This window comes from Microtus oregoni, unplaced genomic scaffold (genome assembly GCF_018167655.1).
Source record: "Microtus oregoni isolate MIOR12 unplaced genomic scaffold, Mior012 000018F_ref0000195, whole genome shotgun sequence".
Classification (NCBI taxonomy): Eukaryota; Metazoa; Chordata; class Mammalia; order Rodentia; family Cricetidae; genus Microtus; species Microtus oregoni.
In genome coordinates this window covers 40,479,081-40,503,082 of record NW_024543077.1, presented here as the reverse complement: position 1 = coordinate 40,503,082, position 24,002 = coordinate 40,479,081, and the positions used below count along the sequence as shown (strand labels likewise).

The following is a 24,002-nucleotide window of genomic DNA, read 5'->3' as shown; positions in this document are numbered from 1 at the left end:
TTATAATACAAAGAAAATATTTTTATTTCTGTATCAAAGACTCTAAGGTTAACAGTTGTTGACAAGACACAAAAAAGGTTTGAGAAGCTACAGATAATCATTATTGGATTTAATCTCCCTTCATTATTTTACACGGCATCTATACGCCCCAACCCAGTCTCAAGCATGATGTGTTCAGGTGACAACTAATGTTGTTGGGTTCCTTTCCATTAGTCCTCAGCTTCTTTCTTTTTTTTCTTTTTCTTCTTTTTCTCTGGACTCTGAAAATAAGCAACAAAAATGCTTTTGAAATAGTGTTAATATAATAACTTATCCTTATAAAGTGTAGTAACTACTCCCAGAAAACAAACTTTGTAATAAAATCTAAACCTGCAACTCCAGGGAAGCCTGGGGTGTGGTGGAGTGACACAGCACTCTGCATGCACAAAGCCTTCGGCTCAATCCTCAGTACAAGCTGGGCGGTGGTGGCCCACACCTTTAATCCCAGCACTTGGGAGGCAGAGGCAGGCGGATCTCTGTGAGTTCAAGACCAGCCTGGTCTACAAGAGCTAGTTCCAGGACAGGCTCCAAAGCCACAGAGAAACCTTGTCTTGAAAAAAAAACAAACAAACAAACAAACAAAAATCCTCAGTACAGCAAAAAACAAAACTCCACATTCCTTCCAGTAAATTCTTTTCATGGAAAAAAAAAAAAATCAAAAAATCCATCAACAACAAAAACTAAATGAGAAAAGGCCTCTATAACAAAACAAAACAAAAAATAAACAATTTCACTTTTCTATTACATTTTCCCTATTAACAAACACCTGGTCATTTCTGACCTGGAATACAAACAATTCCTATTATTAATGTCCTGTAATAAACTCAAGAGATAAAGAACAACAACCAGGATCGCATACAAGAACTGCTGTGCTGGTGCACGGCTCTTCCTCAGAAAGTGGCTCCTCCTTGATGTGTTTCTTCTTATCCTTCTTCTTCTTCTTCTTTACAGATGGCTCCTCCTCTACCTCTTCTTCCTCCTCCTCCGCTGCTGCCTCCTCCTCCACCTCCTCCTCTTCTACTTCAGCTGGTATAGGAAGAATTAGAATTGAATTAGACTTACTTCCCTCAAACCCTACAATACTTTTCTTCCTTTCATTATGGTCAACTCTCCAGTGTTTATTATTATGATCATTTTATCGTCTAACACTATTAACCATAAATAATCTAGACCAAGCTCAGAAGTAATTTTTTCATGAATGGCGTAATCAGTTACGTAGCGTGATGGCCTGGAAGCGTCAATTACATTAGAAAAGGTTAAGAAGCGAGAGCTGTTGTAGCTGTCGCTACTTCAGAAAGTTTGGACTTAACGCTTTGATCCTGAAGGCACAAAATGGCTCACTGCACAAGCATAAGGACCTGAGCTTGGCTCTGCTCCAGCACCAAGAAGTCAGGCAGAGTGCTTGTTGCAAGTCTGTAACCCCAGAGAGGGGGACAAGCAGACGGAGTGTTCCTGTAACCTGTGGGTCAATCAATCTAGACAGAGGAACAAACTAAGACAGAACACACTCAGTGCTTACCCTCTGATCTCTAGAGACACAGGCACAAATCCACAACACAGAGACCCAGCCTGGTGAACCTTCAGTGAGAGGTGAGTAAATACACTAAACAGACTAATAAATTCAACACAAGGGGCAGCGATGGCGAAAAGTGAGAATTTTGTGAATCGCGTATGCGTACATGACAGGCAGGTGCATGAAAGCCAATGGCTCAACACAATTGCTAATCAAGGAAACCACTCTGGACCGGGCTTTCAAATACTAGAAATAAGACTTTGCCTTTGCTTGTTTTTCTAATCTTTCAGTAATAGAAACACAAGTTAAATAAGTCTGTTATAATTTTTCTATCAATTCTCTACATCTGTTAACACTGTTTTACTGAGCATACCAGCAGGGATGCAGGATCGGGGCGCTTGCTTATTCTCAAGTTGACTGGTATCCTTGAGATACTCTGATAATGAACAGCAGGCTGCAATATGGTATTCCTCGGGTCTATTCATAAACCAAACAATGAAGCTGCACCAACGTACATCTCTTTTTAGTCATGCAACTAAAACGCAGGGGAACCAACTTAGAAGCCACCTAACTACAAATATTTCACATTAGATAAGGTTTTTGTACATTTAGTAAAATCCTGAGTTCTACACATTGGTAAAGACACCAAAATCGGGCTGGAGAGATTGCTCAGTGGTTAAGAGCACTGGCTGCTCTTTCAGAAGTCCTGAGTTCAATTCCCAGTAACCGCATGGTGGCTCACAACCATCTGTAACGAGAGATCTGGCGCCCTCTTCTGGTGTGTGGGTAAACATGGATGCAGAATGTGGTATATATAATAAATAAATCTTTAAAAAAGACACCAAAATTTAATTTAACAACAGCCTAACTTGTCAAAGAACAGAATGGCATATTAAAACACTATCAGTTTTCACTGAATGCAATGGTAGACATTTCTCTCATACTTAGTCTGTAGTTTTTAAAGATCCTTATTGAAGAATCTTTTTTATAATTTTTTATTGAGAAAAAAAAAAAGTTTCCGCCTCCTCCCAGCCTCCCCCCCCCCTCCAGTCCAAAGAGCAGTCAGGGTTCCCTGCCCTGTGGTAAGTCCAAGTCCAAGGTCCTCCGCCCTCCGTCCATGAATCTTTAAAAATTAAAAATTCCAGCGAGGGCCTGCAAGATGGCTCATTGGGGCCGGGTGATGGTGGCTGGCGCACACCTTTAATCCCAACACTCGGGAGGCAGAGGCAGGCGGATCTCTGAGACCAGCCTGGTCTACAGAGCTAGTTCAAGAACAGGCTCCAAAGCCACAGAGAAACCCTGTCTCGAAAAACAAAACAAAACAAAACAAAACAGATGGCTCATTGGGTGAATGCATTTGTGGGGAAGGCTGTGGACCTGTGTCTGATTTCTGGATCCAGTCATACACGGCGTCCTCAGACTTCTGAGTACTCTTCCATGCCACCCCCATCCCAACAGAATAAATAAAAACGAAATGCTTTTTTAAAAAATTCCAACTTCGGGAGGCAGAGGCAGGCGGATCTCTGTGAGTTCGAGACCAGCCTGGTCTACAGAGCTAGTTCCAGGACAGGCTCCAAAGCCACAGAGAAACCCTGTCTTGAAAAAACAAACAAACAAACAAACAAATAAATTCCAACTAACCTTTAATTTTAATCTTGGCTTTTTTTGCTTTCTTTTCAGTAATTTCATCCTCTTTATCTACCTCTTCTATTTTTCGTTTTTTAGAACAAGTTGGAAGTGTGGAGTCACCAGAGGGATCATATGTCTTCACTTCACTGAAAAAAACCAGATAAATTGTGGAAAATCTTTACAAATACCTGTAACTGAAATAATTTAAAAAAAAAAAAAGCAAATACTGTTGGATAAGACAAAAGCACACAATGGTTTCATTCTAGCGGTTTTAAGGTAGTTTAAATAAGTCAACCACACTCAAAGTGAGTCAAATTCTGATTTAGATTTTAAATTCTATTATATAGAAATACAACAGCATTAAAAGGGAAACAATGAAGTGAAATCACTTTCCAATTAACTACAAAGTAAAACCGCACTGATTGCAAGATTTTACACAATCCCATTTAAGACAAATCTTCACCACAAGCTGAAAAATTGTACAGTAACAAAGAACACACCGATCCCCTATGACGTGAATTAAATCTCATAGCTGTGGTATACAGGAATCTGAACGAACTGAGCAGAGTTCTGTCCAGCAGGGCTGTAGATGAATGGCTGCTCAACTTATAAGCTGTAAATACCATTTAATAACAGAGAGCCACAAGTCAACCAAATCATGGAGTCTATATGCTTACTATCAATGCTATTAAATATTGCTCGGTCCCCTTCTAATCTATGCTGCCATTAAGATCCACACATACCTAACTAGAGATCATAACCCAAGAAGCTGTGATACTAAGGAGAACAATTTTGAATTCCAAAAGCTATGATTTATATAGCAAGAACTCATAATTTATTTCTTTTTTGCTTTCTAAAAGAGTGTGTAGGTTAGACTGGCCTCAAACTTGCTTTCTAGGCAAGAATGAACATCATCTCTAGCCACACTGCACCCATTTCCCAAGTGGTTTACTGAGGACCTTGATACTCACGATCACAACTCCATCCCAATCACTGAAATTCACAAGCATTCCACCTGGCCTAGCATCAAATAACCAAAGCGTCCCTCTACATGCAAGTAAGGTCTCCATGCTTCTATAGGACTATGAACTACAAAGTAGGTCAAGTGAGTGAATGCATGCTTATGAAGGACCAGCCAGAGGGCTCGATGAGGAAAAGCATTTGATAATTGCCGGAACTCACAGGGTAGAAGGAGAGCCAACTCCTGAAGTTGTCCTCTGACCTCCACATGAGTGCCGTGGCTTGTGCACCCACATACAACGCATCCCCAAATACATAAAAAGCTGAAAGTGTGAAAAACTAAATGGCAAGGAAAAATTATGCACATAAAAGACGTATATAGACAGCATGGTGGTGGCTGTAGTTAACACGTTCCTGAAAATTGCTCACAGAATTTTTTAAGTATTATTAACAAACACAAAAGATCTACCTATCTACCTGCCAATTTGACTTAAGTGATACCACAACTGCAAACTGTTAAAATATGGATACACTATATAAATGACATTATTGTAAAAAAAAAAAAAAAAAAAAAAAAAAAACAACAACACACACACACAAAAACCAAACCACAAAAAAACCTCGTTTTTCTGTGTGCGTGTCCTGACAGCTGAGAGCTGCCATGTGGGTCCTGGGACTCAAACCCAGGTCCTCTGCAAGAGCAGTAAGAGTTCTGAACTACTGAGGCATTACTTCAATCCCATCAGTTTTAAGAATGATTTATGTTCTGCACATGAGTGTTTTGCTGTATGTATGTATATGTACAAGGGTACCTAATTGTGAGCCACCACGTGGGTCTTCTCCAAGATGACCTCAATGAACACTCTTAGCTGCTCATCTATCTCTCTAGCCCCTTATTCCACACTGAATTTACAATAAAAAATATTTAAACAAGCGACTCTTCATTCTATATACTTTACCTTTTGTGTTCGTACTTTTCTGCTTTTGCTAATGCCTTTCCTGTTCCACTTATTTTTCTTATCTAAGGAGAAAAATAAAAATTACTAAGTCAAAATCTACAATATATCCTCCATTGGATAGCATACAGTAGTATGTGATAAATTCTTTGCTATTGAGTAAAACACATTCAAACGGAAAACATTGTTTAACACACTTTCTTGGCTAATGTAAAGATAAATCAACAGCAGAAAATAATATAAGCATAACAAGAAACATGGAAAAAAGCTATGTTTCCAAGCGATTTGTGTTCATGAGACTAATTTATTAACTTTTGGTAAGCTAACATTTGCCACAGACAGGGTGTGGTTCTTACCCCTCTGTCCTCCAAAATTCTCAGTCTGGCCTCTAATTTGGCTCTGTTCTCAACTCCCATTGCAGAACTGGAATCTTCACCAAATGCATCGTATCGGATAGCCAAAACAGTTTTGGCTGCCAACATTCGAGAAATCTATTAACAAAACATAAACCAGACAGCAATGCTTATTTCCAAGGAGATTATAAATCCTCAATTTTTTTAAAAAATTCTTAAAAAAAAAAGAAACCTTGTCTTGAAAAATAAAAAAGTAACAAACAAAAAGATGGCTCAGATATTAACAGCATTTGCTGGTCTTACTGAAAACTTGGGTACAGTTCAACATAGACATAGCAGCTCACAAATAAAGCCCTCTAACAACTAAAAAAAACCAAAACAAAACACACTTAACTCACCTTTCCTTTATGTTTGGGACTTGTCTGTCCTACAAGAGAAGCATGATAAATGAGCCCATATTTAGGGGTGTCTCGTCTAGATTTGAGTGCCCTGAAAAGTGCCTTTTCTGCGCCAAGAATCTGAACCGTAGAAGCTGCATGCTTGGCCAAATTCAAAAGAGAACCTACAAAATAAATTAATTAATGAAAAAAACTTTAAAAATGTACTTTCAGGTATATAAAGATTCTCTATTAGTATATTGAATTCCCTCAAAACCCTAAATGTTTTCATTCCTACTGTAAGGAAAGCTATGAGCTAGAGAATTCAAATTGCATTACCATGTGAGTATGAGCGAAGTAAACATTAGCAATTTAATCATCATCTAAGACTCTGAAAACAAAGTATGCTATTGCTATAGATACATCAAGTCATATCAACGGTACAGAGCCACTGTTACCCTTGCTGTAGAGATGAATTAACATTTCTAGGGCTGGAGAGATGGCTCAGTGGTTGAGAGCACTCATTAGCTGTTCTTCCAAAGGACCCAGATTCAATTCCCACCACCCACATGGCAGCTCACAACTGTCTGTAACTCCAATTCCAGAGGACCTGACACCTTCACACCAATGCATAAAATTAAATAATTTAGAAATAAAAAAAAATCTTGATATAGACTAACATACCTGGTTGGATTTGTTGCATTTAAGTTTTAGAAATATCTAAGACACTAATGGTACAAGCTCAAATATTAGAAATATACTTAAAGTACAAATTCAGATTTTAGTCTATGATCTCTTGCTGCTGGTAAGGTTACCTACCGACTGAACCAGAATGAAGATAACGGAAACAGTCATGTATCATGACTTTACAGCAAAGGGAACTTGGAGTATTTGTCTGATATCACTGAAAGAATTATTCCAGCTTAAAAGAGATCTGTGATGAAGTATAGCAATGTATCCAGTTAATATTGTAATTTTTAAAATGTATTCAAATCTTGGTGTGATGATTTTTCTTTGAGATGTTGAAAACTGACTACACTTATGGCTAAAATATGATAGCAAACTCACTTTAGCCTTGTGACTAAGGACCACAGTGTCTCAGAAGAGGTAGTGACTGAAGATGCCCTCATTATTCAAAAAGAACTCAGGCAAAGCAACAGGAATCATCATTGAACCATGATCCTCAGTCTGTACTCACTGATCCTCAGTGTTACACTCATGTTACAAGTCACATTAACACTGTCACCTGCATGAGCAATGAGTCGTGCTCCAACCAACTCCCCAACCATGACCGTAACATTGGGTGCGATGGCCATCATGCGATTTTGCAGATACTCATACAGCTGAGTTCTATACTCAGAAATTTCAATCACCTGAAATGAGCAAGTCACAAAGGTTATGAGTAAAGAGCGCATGATGCATTTTGAGAATATCAGATTGCAATAGATACAAGTAGACACGCACAGGTAACTTACTGACAGTTAAGTCAACACTACAATGGCTGGGGCAAGATTACAAGAGCATGGGGGTAAGATCAATCCTAGGTGCTTGGTAAGAACCACCTCTAAAAATAAAATAAGCTCACGCTTATAATCCCAACACTCAGGAAGTCTGAGGAAAAATTACAAAAAAAAAATCTAGAATTAAGCAATCCTATCAGTATTATCTTGGTAGTCTTTTTTTAAATATTTATTTATTATGCATACAATATTCTGTCTGTGTGCATGTCTGCAGGCCAGAAGAGGGCAGCAGACCTCTTTACAGATGGTTGTGAGCCACCATGTGGTTGCTGGGAATTGAACTCACGACCTTTGGAAGAACAGACAATGCTCTTAACCACTGAGCCATCTCTCCAGCCCTATCTTGGTAGTCTTAAACTAGGTTAAACCACTTTTCCAAATATAATGCTCAGGCCAGGTGTGCTGGCGCATGCCTTTAATCCCACAATTGGGTAATCCCTGATGGTGGGGACAGAGAAATCTGTGAGTTCTAATCCAGCCTGGTCTACATAGTGAGTTTCAGGACAGACAGGGCAACAGAGACTGTCTCGTAAAACCAGAACCCAAACAAAAAATACACATAATATAAATTACTTCATGTTGTCATTATCGCATACCCACACCCAAAAACATGGCATCAGATGAGGTAGTGACTGAACACCTTCATATAATGTCAGGTGAACAACAATGCAAACATCATCATTGCCATCAGCAAAGACTCAACTACAGCCCCTATGGGTGTAACACACCTGGGTACACAGATGCAGAATGTTGCAAATATCTTCCTCGGAAACCTCCGTTCCCATAGATATCTCTGCAGCTGCTTTCACCTCTGCTTCTACCTCCTCTGACAGAAATTCAGAGAGAGTTGCAGATGCATAGTTCTTCCTGTCGCCTGTGGAATGCATAGAAGATGAAGCAGAATCATTCTCAAAAACAGCGAAGAGGAGGAGGGGAGGGAGATAACGCAAATAGTGGCACAGCCTGGTCCACAAAGTTACAGGTCACACAAAGAAAATACTTCAATGCCAGCACTCGGGAGTCAGAGGCAGACGGATCTCTGTGAGTTCGAGACCAGCCTGGTCTACAAGAGCTAGATCCAGGACAGGCTCAAAAACAAAAAAACCAAAAAAAAACAAAAAAAAAAAAACCAAAAAAAAAAAAAAAAAAACAAAAAAAAAGAAAGAAAGAAAATACCTCAATGCTTCACTCAAAACAAACAATTCCATCAGGGAGAGGCAGGTGGATCTCTCTGTGAGTTCAAGGCCAGTCTGAACTACAGAGCAAGTTCCAGGATAGGTATCAAAGACAAAGACACACATAGCAATCCTGACTCAAAGCAATCATAAAACAAAACACCCCAAGAATTATTTTGAAAACAAAAATAAGACAAAGCATCTTCTAAACATATTTCATAATAGGCGACAGATACGAATAGGATTAAGGGTCAGGCAGTAGTGGTAATGGCTTTAATCCTAGCATTTGTTAGGCAGAGGTGGGTGTATCTGTGAGTTCGAGGCCAGCCTTGTTTACAAGGCAAGTAAGTTCCAGGACAGCCTATCTCAAAACACCCCACCCCTCAAGAATAGAATTAAGGATACCATAAGAGGATTCAAAGAATGCAACATTTTGAAACTATATATGTTTATTGTTTCAAAATAGGGTTTCTTTGTGTAGGCTTGGCTGTCCTGGAACTTGCTCTGTAGGCCAGAGGCCAGCCTGGTGTCAGCATCAACACCTGGCTGAAACTATGAACTTTAGCTGGACCTCACAAAGTCTCTAGAATATACCTTGAGGATACTCAAGACTTAACACTGCTATCCTACTGTCACTCAGCCTGTTTTTTAACCTGCTTCAAAGAGAACAATGCAGCAATTAACTTCATTTGCCTTGGATTTCTCATGGAATCAACTTTTAGGGCCTAACTTAACGCAAAGCTGCAATCTTAAAATATACCATAAAAGCTGAAAGCATTATTTATAGCTACAATAATCTTTGTTATCTGGGTCAGTTGGTACCATTTGGAACTAGTGACTTTGTTACTTGAAAGTTAAGATATTTAAAAGAAGTCACTTACTTGAAAAATTTAAAACTAATTCTAAGTTACATCAATTTATCATTACTACTGAGCTATATTCATGTAGTTTCAACATAAAGGGCAAACAACCGACTTACCAACTTTCTGTAAACACTTGCAGTATGTCAAATTATCTGAAATAATTTTCCCTAATTCGGGGAAGTGCCAGCCATACCACTCCCGACACCGCATAATGTAGTTGTTTAGTTCTTTATCCAAGTCATCTAACAAGGCTGCAACATGAAATAAAAACAGAAGCAATGAGGGACTGATAACAAATTGTCTTGAAGCATTTTCAAGCATTTAGTGGCATTAAGTACATTCACACCATACAACCATTAACACCATCCTTTTCCAGGCTTGTTTCATTATGCAACAAACTGAAAATTTTTTTAGTATTTATTATTATGTATACAATATTCTGCCTGCATGTATGCCTGCAGGCCAGAAGAGGGCACCAGATATCATTGCAGATGGTTGTGAGCCACCATGTGGGTTCTGCAGGAGCTACCTTTCTACACTGTTTGGCTTCTTTCACAGGAAGTTTTCCTCACCGTGGCATGTATTATGTTATTTCTTTTAAAGACCAAATGACATCATAGGTGTGTATGCACCTGTATCTATGTTTTGTTTTTTTATTGATTGATAAAAATTTTCCTTTTCAGCTAGTATAAATAATACTGCTATGAACAGAGGTGTGGCAACCCAAGGGACTACTAAGCCCATGATTTTAATTCTTTTTTTTTTTAAATATTTATTTAGTTATTATGTATACAATGTTCTGTCTGTGTGTATGCCTGCAGGCCAGAAGAGGGCACCAGACCTCAGTACAGATGGTTGTGAGCCACCATGTGGTTGCTGGGAATTGAACTCAGGACCTTTGGAAGAGCAGGCAATGCTCTTAACCTCTGAGCCATCTCTCCAGCCCCCATGATTTTAATTCTTGATACACATTTAGTAATGTTAGTCAAAGCAGTTTTTTATTACTTCCATGTTTCTTAAAATTGTTCAATTCATGAACATCTAAAAAAGACAGGTGAAAAACAGAACACTTTTGGCAGTTTTAGCACTTAAAATGAAGAAATTGGTATGTAATATTAACATGAGTCTAGGTTTATCTTTTTCTACTTTGCTTCCCCAGTCATCTACTCATTGAAGTTCTAGTTCATCTTTAACAGACAAAATTATTAACAACAGCTGAGAGAAAACAGAACTAAACAGATCAGATTCTGCCATGTACTTACAAATTGCCTGAACAATCATTGTGTCTACTTTATCAGCACTGAATTTCAATCTGTATCGAGACAGGCTGGGGAGATGAAGAGAAATAAACAGCATTTTACAAAGGACCTCAATTAAGGCACCCCATTCCCACCTTCCCCAACTGGTGTGTTCATGTGAGTGGGTAGCAAGTGCAGATCTCTCACTGGACTAGAACTTGCATAGCAGGACAGGCTGGCTAATGAGCTCCTGTGTAATGCCTGTGTAAAACCCTATACTCTGGGATTTTAATGCTGCCAAGCCCAGGACTTTTATTTGAGTCCCGGGGGGCCTGAACTCAAATCCTTATGACTGTGTGATAAATACTTTGCAACTGAGCTAGCCTTGAACTTGCCACAGAACTGACGCCTAAGGCCTATATGTATTTCCACATGGATTTATTCTGGTGGGCAGAATAAGAAATAATAAGATAGAGCAAGTTATATTGATCTTGTAGGGCTGTGTGGCTACACAGCCTGACTTAAAGCACTCCAGAAAAGAAACAGCATAACATATAACACCTGAAAACAATGTTACGGGAACTGCAGGTGGAAGGTGTCAGATCTCACCACTAATGACGTTTGTAGCCTTGCAATTGCATATTGTAGGGTTTCCTTTACATTACAGGACATTTCCAGTATCTCTGACTTTTAATCACAAAAAGAAATCTTTTCAAGTGTTGAACTATTTTTGTTTGTTTTTTGAGACAGGGTTTCTCTATAGCTTTGGAGCCTGTCCTAAAACTTGCTGTGTAGAGCAGACTAGCCTCGAATAGAGACCTGTCTATCTCTGCCTCCAGTGCTGGGATTAAAGAAATGTACCACCACACGGTGTGTTGAATTATTTTTAAATAATATGCTCACAACTTTTTCGCTTTCCCTGAAACAGGGTTTCTGTGTTACTCTTGCAGTCTGGAACCTGTTCTACAGACCAGGCCATTCCAGAACTCCAAGATCTACCTGCTGCTGCCTACAGAGACTAGGATTAAAGGCATGGCCCATAATATCCAGCTGCTACAATACTGCTTTTGATGATTACAGCATAGCAATAGTGCACGTGCTATATAATCGTGACCAGTGGAGTCAGATTCCAACACCCATATACCAGTGAGCAATCCATGCATGCCCGAAACCCAGCTCTCAGACAAGACTGATGGAGTCTACTGATTTAGAACCTAGCCCAGGAAACCTGTGCCCCAGGTTCTAAGACTCTACCTCAAAGAAATAGGGAAAACAGAAAAGGGCAACATTTTCTGGCCTTAAGACATACATCACATACAACTGCACATAGCAAAAAAGTTCTCTCTCAGACCACTGCAGAGAAAAGACATGAAATAAGCAACCCAACACTAAAGGGGAGAAGAAAATCTGATGCGATTTTAAATACAGGCAACAGCTGGGTGTGGTGGCCCACACCTTTAATCTACCACTGCGGAGGCCGAAGGTGGATAGCCTGGGCTACACAGAGAAACCCTGTCTTGAAAAACAAAAAACAAAACAATAAAGAATAGTATTTAAATGTATGCATAAAAGTGAGTATTCCTAATTTTTCTGTCAAGTCTCACCTGTGAGCCAACCCGAGACACATGGCTGCCATCTCCCGTGGTTCCACCCCAGGAATCAAGCCATCCATTTGAGATCTAATTCCTCTCATAAGCTCATTAACAACAGGACTGTGGATACAGCTGAGATTCAGTTTTTCCTACAAGAACATTTATATTAGATGAAAAGGAAATTCTCCTGAAAGTCCATCTTTGTTGGTTTTCAGATAGTGACTTATTAATGCAGCACAGGCTGACCTAAAGCTCAGAGTAACAATCCTGCCTCAGACTCCTGGAATGACAAGCATGAGCTTCCTTCCACACTGGATTCTGAAACACAAACTATTACAACAGTGTTTACAGGGCTGGAGAGATGGTCAGTGAGTAACAGCACTGGCTTCTTGGAGAAGCCCTGAGCTTGATTCCCCACATCCACACAGTGGCTCACAGCTGCCTGTAACTCCTGTCCTAGAGGATCTGATGCTCTCTTCTGACCTCCACAGGGACGAGGCACACACACACATAAAGGCAAAATATTCATACGATAAAAACAAACAAAGACATATATATTTTTTTAAAAAAGGAAAGTAACAAAAACCAAAAAAAAAAAGTTCAAGGGCCAGGAGGTGATCGGCAGCACAACTTTAATCCCAGCACTCAGGAGGAGGTAGAGGCTGGCAGATCTGAGTTCAAGGCGCCAGACTGGCCTAGAATTAATTCTAGGACAACCAGGGCTACAGAGAGAAACCTCATCTCTACCAGGAGAAAAAAAAAAGTTGATGAAAACTTCAAGGAGTATTAAGAAACAATAACCACAAAAGCAAAACACTGTTCTAGCTAGGCTATGGTTTCAAAGCTGTAAAACATGAATAAATATGACAAGAATTTTTCTTGCTTGTTGGACTGAGTGAACCACTTTTTTAAATTTGAAGATTAAAAAAAGATCTGTGTGTATGCACCTACTTGAGTTTCTGTGCACCAGTGAGTGCAGGTGCCTTCAGAGGCCAGACGGTGTCAGATCCCCTGGAACTGGACTGACAGGTGATGACTCTGAAGCTGGGTCCTCTGCAGAGTACTTACTGTGTGTGTTCTCCACCACCCAGTCATCTCTCCAGCCCCTTTCCTAACTTTAGAATTATGTATGGAAGTATTTCTATGCTACAGCATTTTAATCAAAAGTAAAGTCTTCTACCAGCTCCCCGAACTATACTTCACTTCAGGTTCTCTAAAAGCTTCCAGTGAACACATCTTTAATGACTGTACTGAATGGGAAAATGTTTATGTAAGGATTATCCTGAAATATTAACAGACTAGAGCATCAGGGCGAGAGCTTCTTTATCCTTTTTTGTTATCTGTTTTCTACAATGTACAGGGAACAGCTGTTTCTGCAACTTCTACTTCAGCTTCTCATGCTGCCTAAAAGACACAGGGATTGTGAGAACACGTGACATCAGACCACATAGGTCTGACAGGCATGGAGAACCATGACGGCCCAGCCTTCCTTACCTTTATCACCCCTCCTAGTTTAGCGTCAGCCACAGCCAGAGGTTCGTGGGCTTCTTTTACTATTTTCTTCAGAACTTTCTTCAGCTGCTTATTGATTTTACCCTCCATCAGAGCTGTGAATGCTTTTTGGGGAGGGGAGGAGAGAAAAAGCTGTAACTAATAAAAGTTCTTCTGATGTAAATTTTAAAGCAAATACTTCCTTTAAAAAGACTGAAATATAAAGGATTCATGTATTTGTTTTATTACACCATTCACAATTGCCCGCCATGGTGGTGCACACCTTCGCTCCCAGTACTTCATGGGCAGGACAGTGAGATCCTGCCTCCATACATAAATAATAAGGTTGTTAGGATTAAACTTTTTATAGCTCACTGATATAGCTTTGGCTCCCCTTAAACTTGTGATTTTCCTTTAGTCTTCCATTGCTGGGAGCTAGGAGTGTCCTATTATACTTGGCTATTTCAATCTACCTCCAACACTGTTTTCCTAGCATCTACTTTTTTATAAAGAGACTTCTTCCTTTTATTCATTCCTTACTTAAATTTTTTAGTCTTTTGGGTTGGGGATAGAGCATTTGCTTAGCATGTGAAAAGCCTTGGGCCAGATCCTCAGAAACACACACACTTTAAAATTAAAAGTTGAACTTCATATTCCTAGTTTAAATTTTTGTTGTTTTATATATATGGTTTTTTTGTCTACATGTATTCCTGTGCACCACTTGTATCCTTGTGCCTCTAGAGGCCAGAAGACAGCATCAGCGTCCCTGCTACAGGGATCACAAACACCTGCCATGTTGAGTGCTGGGAATTGAACTCCAGGTCCTCAGCAAGAGTCTTTGGCTCATCTCTAGTTTGTAATATTCTATATCACACAATTTTAATTTTAACCTAGCACAATAACCCTTTCTCTTAATTTTTTTTTCTGAGTAAAATCTCTACACTAGAATAACTCTAGATTCTATTCTAGGTTATCATATACAAAATAGTTATAATTTCATTAAAAATGAAATTAAAAAATCAAATGCATCAAATATTTTAGGAAATAATTTCAAAAGCTGGGTGTGGTGGTGCATGCCTTTAATCCCAACACTAGGTGGCAGAGTTGGGTAGATTTCTTGTGGTCTATACAGCAAGTTCCAGTAGTCAGGGCTACAGAGAAACCCTGTCTTGGGGGATGGGAGAGAAAAAAAATAACTTCAGGGGACTGGAGAGATGACTCAGTGGTTAAGCACACTGGCTGCTCTTCCAGGGGTCCTGAGTCTAATTCCCAGCAACCACCAAGGCAGCTTACAACCCTCTATAACTGTAACCCTGTGGGATCTGATGCCCCCTTATTGTGTGCAGACAAATCACCTATCTAAATATAATAAATAAATTTTCAAAAAAAAAAATAGGTAAATGTTTGCTATTCGACCCTGTACAACTAAATTAAATTCCTAGAGTCCATCAAAAGGCGCAAGGAGAGAAGTGACATCACAAAAGTGTCTTCTTGTTTTCATTCGTGTATCATGGCATTGGTACCTGCCTGTCCCCACAACTGCCTCAGAGGACCTGGGATATTGCTCAGTTGGTAAAGTGCTTGTCTAACAAGCTTCAACTCCTGGGTCTGGTCTCCAGCACTTAAGCAGAAGACCAGAAATTCAAAGGCCATCTTGGGCTACAAACACCTATCTGGCACTGAACAAATAAGCTGCCTTATGAGAGACTACGACTAACTCCTGGGGAAAAAACTTATCTGTTTGATAAAAAACATTTTATCAGACCAGACATTTTAGAGGTTTATATGATGGCATTCCTGACATAGCTTACTAATTTCTCTCACTTCCAAAATGTTTATTATAAATTTTCTGTTCTACTGTTTATAAATGATAATCTCTCTTCACAGGGCTGTTAATTTATTAGCAATTAATGGTAAAGAAACTTGCTTTGTGTGCTAGGAGACTGGGGCATGCAGATCTGTGAGTTCTAGGACAGCTGGGGATATTCACAGAAACCCCTAAAAACAAGCAAAAATCTTATCTAGTTTTAAACCATTCTTCCTTATAGCCCTTTGTTATCACACAATGGACTGATTAGTGATCCAGAGCATGCCTGTCCCATCATGAAGCCAGCGTTATAGGCTATGAATCACTCCCTCCTTTAAAACAAAGCACATGTAAATAAAAACATATAAATCCATGCCCCTTGGTGGTTTGCATGTGCACAGTACCTATCTACACTTAAGTAACTATTTCCCTTCAGTTTTGAATATTGATTTTGCATTTTCTATTTCAGGTGGCTATCCTCAACTTCATCTTAAATTACACAAGCATTAGACTCGGTACATGACCACGTTACCTTGGTCCCTTGTAGAACAGCTTTTACTGAACTGTGCTTCAGCATTAGGCTGCTGGTTTCCACAGGGAGATCAATCTAATCACTTCTCATCACATGGGGGAAACCAGCCCTACAGTGAAAAAAGCTACCTCAATGTTGTCTCAGTGGTAGTGACGAAATGGGTCAGATCACTTGAATTCACCCCAATAAGGATGCATCATCGACAACATTGAGTAAGATTAACTCAGGCAACTGAAGAAAACAACCTTTTAATTAAAACAATAAAATAAAGTTTCTAGTCTTACTTTACCTGCTAATGCTTCTGCTGTATCCTGAAATTTCTCAAAATGTTTTAGCTTTACTCTAGAATCGAAAGAGAACAAATACATTATTGGAACACACTAATTCTGCAAAAGTTACATAGCCAGAAAAAGAGAAGCTGGATGTTTCTATAGCTTATACTACTGAAAGAAACTTGCTAGATGTGGTGGCCCTGTCTGAAATTCCAGTTACACAAGGATCAAAGTCAAGGGCAGTGCAGGTTATTACTTGAACTTTGTTTCAACTTATTTTAAAATACATAAAAATAAAAGAGCAGGGTGAGGTTGTATACGCCTTTAGTCCCAGCACTTGGGAAGTAGAGGCAGGGGATCTCTGTAAATTCAAGGCCAGCATGGTCTACACATTAAGCTCCAGGGCAGCCAAGACTACAATTTACTTTCGTGTTTATGAGGACCAGAGCTCTATCCTCAGCACCACCAGCCATTAACTAGATAAAACACCAAGCACATGTGAAAAATAGCCTATTACCCACCCATGCCTTGGATCCCAGTGTTCGGAAGGCGGAGGTGGATCTCTGAATTTGAGGCCAGCATGGTCTACAGAGTAAGTTCCAGGACAGCCAGAGCTACACAGAGAAACCCTGTTTCCCCCCTCCCAAAAACAAACAAACAAAAGCAAACCTATTGTCAGCCTTGCTTTCCAACATCGCTACAGCGTTTACAGTCAATGTTTTTTGTATAAAGAAATGTATTCACTGCTGTCTCAGTGGTAGTGACGAACTTTTGCTAAATCACTTAGACTCAGTTCCAAAGGAATCCATCATTGACAGCAACGAATAAAGATTAACCCAGCAAAGCAGATACCCTCTAAAATGGAAAAACTAGTCTCTATCTGCTTAAAACAGTATTATTAGCTGAAACGAAGTTTTCTCACCTGGGAAAGTAAATGCTGGTACAGTCCATCAAATGTACACTTAAAAGCACATAGATGTTAACAACAAAGTCCTGAGTTTATCTTTCCCTGGCCCTGTTCTAACCTTTATGTTTCTACCTTTATGAAGTGCCTCCAGTCTCTCAGAACTTGTCTAAATGTTCAAGGATCCAGAGAGACATAAACTGAATCACATTAAGCCAATTACTCTGAAGTTGACTTTCCTGAGTGTATCATGGACCTCTCTCAATTTGTTCAACGCTATTGTCGGTGGAGCACCACATGACTCGTTTACCCTTTGTCTAGGTTTATCACTCTAGCCTTTCGTGTATTTATTAGCACTAGCAGATGAATGATTCATAGCTATGTGTTCACCAAATCCACCAGCCCCAATAAGATCATCGAGCATCTTTTCAGGACCACATGCATCCAGTGGGCTATTTTACAAGGTGACTCACAAATGGTCAAACAGCAACCCTGGCTCTACCTTGAGGAAAAGCCTACTGTCTCTCCCAACCCATTAGTTACCAAAAGACACGGAGGAATCACAGCATACTTTTCAAGGAGTTACAACCTAGCTGATTTATTAGACCCTAGAGCTAGAAATTAAAGTCATGGGAAGGGGCGGGAGAGATGGCTCAGTGGTTAAGAGCATTGCCTGCTCTTCCAGAGGTCCTGAGTTCAATTCCCAGCAACCACATGGTGGCTCACAACCATCTGTAATGAGGTCCGGTGCCCTCTTCTGGCCTTCAGGCATACACACAGACAGAATATTGTATACATAATAAATAAATAAATAAATAAAAATAAAGTCATGGGAAGATGCAGCTACAATTACTGCTTTTATAAAAGAAATTTACACTTAACTCATGTTAGTGCCTTCAAACATCTCATAAAACAATCTTGGGGCACTGTCCACTGCAGTCTACAACACCAATTAGCTATGATAGTCTGTGTTCTAAAAACCAAAAAGTTGAAAATAACACCCAAAGGAGAAACACCCACAAACTAGTATAAATGCCTAAATCCTTACACTCAATATTACTTACATTTTATTGGCCTTTTCAGGAGTTTCAAATTCTTTCCACAAACTGTCGACCTCTTGAAGTTTCTTCTCATTCAGAACCTGCAATAGACCAGTTACATTCTTCAAGCTACAACCACTCATGCAAAATATGAGTAGAGAGAGCTGGGCGGTGGTGGCGCTTGTCTTTAATTCCAGCACTCAGAGGGCAGAGGCAGTTGGATCTCTGTGAGTTTGAGGCCAGCCTGATCTACAGAGCGAGTTCCAGGACAGGCCCCAAAGCTACGGAGAAAAATAAAACAAGCCGGGCGGTGGGGCACGCCTTTAATCCCAGCACCCGGGAGGCAGAGGCAGGCAGATCTTTGTGAGTTCGAGACCAGCCTGGTCTACAAGAGCTAGTTCCACAGAGAAGCCCTGTCTCGAAAAACCAAACCAAACAAACAAACAAAAAAAGCACACACAAGTAGAGAAATGTTTCTTTTACTTTTTATTGAGTTGAGCTAGTTTTCTTATTACAGACTAAGTTTTGGTCAAATTAATAGTTAACCTAGTTACAGTCTTAGAGAACATTTCCTATGTTTTTCTTTTCTGCCTCCATTGGTATGGACTCTATTTTCAACCTAAGCTCTTAAACATTCTTTTGTATTGATACATGTTAAGAACAGATTTCTTGCCCAGCGTGGTAGCACACACCTTTTACCCCAGCACTTGGGAGGCAGAGGCAGGCAGAGCTCTGAATTTGGGTTCCAGGACAGGCTCTCTAGCTACTGAGAAAACCCTGTTCTCAAAAAACAAACAAGATAATATTTGTTTGGAAGATAACATCTGCATTAACCGAACTGCTGTATTTTGTCACCACCCTCTTAACTTTAAGATTACGTCATGGATGTGACCGTTTTGCCTGCACGCAGACATGTGTAGCACCGGCTGGAAGAGGTGGGTTCTGGGAACCTAGGGCCTCTGCAAGGACAGGTGCTCTCAGCCACTCAGCATCTCTTCAGCCCCACACTGTCATAGTTAAAGCTAAAGGTAAAGCAACAAAGGAAATGTAATAAAGGCGTAGTGATTCATATTTATCCAAAATTTACAAAAACTGTGAAAGCAAAAACACTTTGGCTATTGTATTCCCAATCGTGCTACCATATATTGTTGTTTCTGAACAAAAAGCTTTGTTTCACAATTATCTAATTTTATTTTAAAAGTCCCATTGGAGCCGGGCGGTGGTGGCTCACGTCTTTAATCCCAGCACTCGGGAGGCAGAGGCAGGCAGATCTCTGTGAGTTCGAGGCCAGCCTGCTCTACAAGAGCTAGTTCCAGGACAGGAACCAAAAAGCTACGGAGAAACCCTGTCTCAAAAATCCAAAAAAAAAAAAAAGTCCCATTGGAGAATGGGGCTTGTTGTATAGATTAAACGGCCTTGAACCGCAGACTATTCCGTCACAGCCTCTGAAGTGCATTAGGGCACTATCCATTATACCCAGCCGCCCCCATGTTTAAATCACTGGTTTTCACACAGGGAAACTGGAAATATCTGCACACAAAAATCCATTTTGTTTCATTGTTTGAACTAAAATGGAACAATTTCTAAGTAGAAATAGTGTATAGTTATTGCTACCACAAAAATCTTTGGCATTGTTATCTTGCTTTTCAGTTTAAAAGCACTTCTGTGGGCTGGAGAGATGGTTCAGAGGTTAACTCTGTTCTTCCAGAGGTCCCAGCAACCACATGGTGGCTCACAACTATCTGTAATGAGATCTGGTATCCTCTTCTGGTGTGCAAGCCTACATGAAGGTATACATAATAGATAATAAATATAAAAAAACACTTCTTTGTATATTACAGCCTGAACATGCTGAAATACGTATATAAAACGAATTACCCAGGGGGCTGGAGGGATGGCTCAGTGGTTAAGAGCATTGCCTGCTCTTCCAAAGGTTGTGAGTTCAATTCCCAGCAACCACATGGTGGCTCACAACCATCTGTAATGAGGTCTGGTGCCCTCTTCTGGCCTGCAGACATACACACAGACAAAATATTGTATACATAGTAAATAAATATTTAAAAAAAAATGAATTACCCAGATTTACTTCAAAATACATCAGTAATGGAGCAAGACAGAGGTAACACAAGATGAGTCTGTTAAAGCTGACACAGGTGAACGAAGCCAGCCTGGTCTACACAGTGAGCTCACCCCACCTTATAACAAACAAGCAACAGTGATCCCAAAAAACCCAAATCACTGGGTACACAGGTGAACGAAGCCAGCCTGGTCTACACAGTGAGCTCACCCCACCTTATAACAAACAAGCAACAGTGATCCCAAAAAACAACCCAAATCACTGGGTACACAGGTGAATGAAGCCAGCCTGGTCTACATAGTGAGCTCACCCCACCTTATAACAAACAAGCAACAGTGATACCAAAAAACAACCCAAATCACTGGGTACACAGGTGAATGAAGCCAGCCTGGTCTACATAGTGAGCTCACCCCACCTTATAACAAACAAGCAACAGTGATCCCAAAAAACAACCCAAATCACTGGGTACACAGGTGAATGAAGCCAGCCTGGTCTACACAGTGAGCTCACCCCACCTTATAACAAACAAGCAACAGTGATCCCAAAAAACAACCCAAATCACTGGGTACACAGGTGAACGAAGCCAGCCTGGTCTACATAGTGAGCTCACCCCATCTTATAACAAACAAGCAACAGTGATCCCAAAAAACAACCCAAATCACTGGGTACACAGGTGAATGAAGCCAGCCTGGTCTACATAGTGAGCTCACCCCATCTTATAACAAACAAGCAACAATGATCCCAAAAAACAACCCAAATCACTGGGTACACAGGTGAACGAAGCCAGCCTGGTCTACATAGTGAGCTCACCCCATCTTATAACAAACAAGCAACAATGATCCCAAAAAACAACCCAAATCACTGGGTACACAGGTGAATGAAGCCAGCCTGGTCTACATAGTGAGCTCACCCCACCTTATAACAAACAAGCAACAATGATCCCAAAAAACAACCCAAATCACTGGGTACACAGGTGAATGAAGCCAGCCTGGTCTACATAGTGAGCTCACCCCACCTTATAACAAACAAGCAACAGTGATCCCAAAAAACAACCCAAATCACTGGGTACACAGGTGAATGAAGCCAGCCTGGTCTACATAGTGAGCTCACCCCATCTTATAACAAACAAGCAACAATGATCCCAAAAAACAACCCAAATCACTGGGTACACAGGTGAATGAAGCCAGCCTGGTCTACATAGTGAGCTCACCCCATCTTATAACAAACAAGCAACAGTGATCCCAAAAAACCCAAATCACTGGGTACGCAAATGTTCTCCCAAACAAGTGCCAATCTAAGCTCAATACTCAGATCCCATCTTCTGAGCTAGAAGAGAAACGCACCACAAAGCAGTCCTCTGTCCTCGTAAACACACACAGTCTCACAGGACTGGGGACCCACACTACAACTCATAATGGCCTCAAGCTCCAGTTCTAAGGACTTTAAAGCCCTCTTCTGGGATTCACATGCATGAGCTGGGGATAAACTCTTCCCCCCTTTCCCCCACACACGCAACTTTAAAATGCTTTTTGGGCCAGCCAAGGCTACATAATTAGACCCTGTCTCAAAACAACAAAACAAAACCTACCACGACAACAAACAAAACCACACAACTTTTAGACGTGTTTTTCTCTTTCTTCCTTTTTTTTTATTTTTTATTTTTTTAATTTATTTATTTATTAAGGATTTCTGCCTCGTCCCCACAACCGCTTCCCATTTCCCTCCCCCTCCCCCGATCAAGTCCCCCCCCCCTCATCTGCTCGAAGAGCAATCAGGGTTCCCTGACCTGTGGGAAGCCCAAGGACTGCCCACCTCTATCCAGGTCTCGTAAGGTGAGCATTCCAACTGCCTAGGCTCCCACAAAGCCAGTTTGAGACAGAATCACTGTGCAGCCTTGGCTGGCCTGCTACTTGCTATAAAAGACCAGGCTTGCCTCAAGCTCACAGAGGCCCTTTGCCTCTGTGGTGCTGGAATTACAGGCTTGTTACAGGGTAAGGTTTATTTAATCACATGGAGATGTGTATGTGCAGAGACTGTATTCTAAACTTCAAGCTTGAAACCATGAACTCCCGGATTACACAATTACATCACCTAACGTATCGGCAAGCCTCACACAGCCCAAATTGAAAGTCATGAGCACCATGCCCCCAACCTTCCTACATTAAAAAAAAAAAAAACCTTCCTTCAATCCTGTTGTCCACATTCAAAATTTCTCCTTGACAATTTAATCCAAGCAAACTCACTTAATCCCTCCCCCCCAAAAAGAATATGACACTCGTAGTTATTGGGAGGTGAGGTTTATTGTGGATATAAGGGAAAGCACAGCCAGGGATCCAGAAGAGTCCAGCGGCCACGAGATCAAGATCACCAGCGTAGCCAAAATGGCCGGGTTATACGGTAATCGATGACGCCGGGTAAAGGGTCCAGCCCAGGAGGACCCTGTAACAGGTGGATTGGCGGCTAGTCGGCTGACATGTTAATATGCACCTCAGCCATCTGTCCTGTGATTTGAGACCTAACATTTATGTTGTCTACATTAAATAAAGCACAAGCATTCCTCTTCCTGCTATTGTCACACAGCAATCTTTTAAAAAGTCAAGCCACACAAAGTCACCAGTCAAAAGCTTCCAACATGCCTGAAGGACCCCTGATCTTGGGCTCGGGCTTTAATCTAGTTAGTCTATTTTAAATAGAGTTTTCCGGGCCAACCAAGGCTACACAATGAATGAATGAATGAATGAATGAAAGAAATGAACTGTTAGGGATGCAGCTGTGATTGGGAGGGGGCTGAACATGTACTAAGCCTTAGTATCTATTTAGTAACTACCGCGAATATCCTTATTAAAAGAATGTTTTATTGTCACTTGCAGAGGTCCTGTTCATCTTTTAAACTGAGCAAATCATCTGAAGCAGAGCGGATCACCCTAAAGCCCGCCGAGCCACGTGTTCACCTCAACACCCGGCCGCTTCCCTTTTTCACACCCTTCCGGAGCCCAGGAAACTTAAAAGACATTCGGACGTGCTCGCCGTGTCGGCCTCTCTCTAAGCCTTACCCCGCTCCCCGTCTATCCCATCCGCACAGGCCTTTCGGAGCAACACCTCCACAGGACCTACCTTAAAGATGGCGTAGCCAACCGACGTTTCAAACAGGACCAACATGGTGAGGCCGGGGCGCGGCTAGCCGCGAGCTCTCAGGCCGCTGCAAACCCCGAACCTCTCGGCCACCGACGGCCCGCTAGGCCTCGGAAGCGGGAGCGCACACACGCCGGCCTCCCTCGGGGCCGCTAGACCACGCCGCCGAAGCGTCCCACGCCTCTCCACATGGAGCAGCCTGCGTGCGCGTCTCCTTCTCTAAGGATGCTGGGGTGCGGCGTCACTTCCGGCCGCAGCAGAGCGTGAGGTAACTTCCGGGCTCTTTCCCGCCGGCGAAGTCGGGAGAGGAGAGGGCATCAGAATATCGCGAGACTTCTGAGGCCCTGCACTGATAAATTGGTGTTGAGGTTTGTGAGGTTAAGTGAAGGAAAGTAAGTTCTATGTAAATTAAATATATAGTTTATAGGGGGCTGGAGAGATGGCTCAGTGGTTAAGAGCATAGCCTGTTCTTCCAAAGGTCCTGAGTTCAATTCCCAGAAACCACATGGTGGCTCACAACCATCTGTAAAGA

General features: G+C 41.0%; 1 protein-coding gene and 4 non-coding genes across 6 annotated transcripts; all 5 read right to left on the bottom strand.

Moving 5' to 3' along the window:
• On the bottom strand, nt 1-23,703 carry LOC121458605 (nucleolar protein 58). Of its 2 annotated transcripts, XM_041667918.1 has the most exons (15): nt 23,453-23,703; nt 18,286-18,362; nt 16,335-16,387; nt 13,710-13,831; nt 12,228-12,364; nt 10,648-10,712; nt 9,502-9,636; nt 8,076-8,221; nt 7,074-7,200; nt 5,849-6,012; nt 5,454-5,588; nt 5,101-5,162; nt 3,194-3,327; nt 899-1,065; nt 1-260 (listed from the first exon to the last, which is right to left on the bottom strand). In XM_041667918.1, the coding sequence occupies exons 1-15, from the start codon at nt 23,495-23,497 to the stop codon at nt 210-212; spliced, it is 1,620 nt and encodes a 539-aa protein (XP_041523852.1). In that variant the 5' UTR covers nt 23,498-23,703; the 3' UTR covers nt 1-209. The 2 variants fall into 2 exon arrangements, with proteins under 2 accessions (XP_041523852.1, XP_041523853.1); XM_041667919.1 differs by lacking the exons at nt 18,286-18,362; nt 23,453-23,703 and adding an exon at nt 16,046-16,154 and having other exon boundaries at nt 16,335-16,380.
• LOC121459187 lies at nt 6,921-7,004 on the bottom strand. The gene has a single exon (XR_005975940.1). It is a non-coding gene; the product is annotated as a small nucleolar RNA SNORD11 (small nucleolar RNA).
• On the bottom strand, nt 7,956-8,037 carry LOC121459188. Its single transcript, XR_005975941.1, has one exon. It is a non-coding gene; the product is annotated as a small nucleolar RNA SNORD11B (small nucleolar RNA).
• Nucleotides 16,174-16,258, bottom strand: LOC121459184. Its single transcript, XR_005975937.1, has one exon. It is a non-coding gene; the product is annotated as a small nucleolar RNA SNORD70 (small nucleolar RNA).
• LOC121459182 lies at nt 17,057-17,142 on the bottom strand. The gene has a single exon (XR_005975936.1). It is a non-coding gene; the product is annotated as a small nucleolar RNA SNORD70 (small nucleolar RNA).
• Nucleotides 23,704-24,002: the final 299 nt, after the last annotated feature.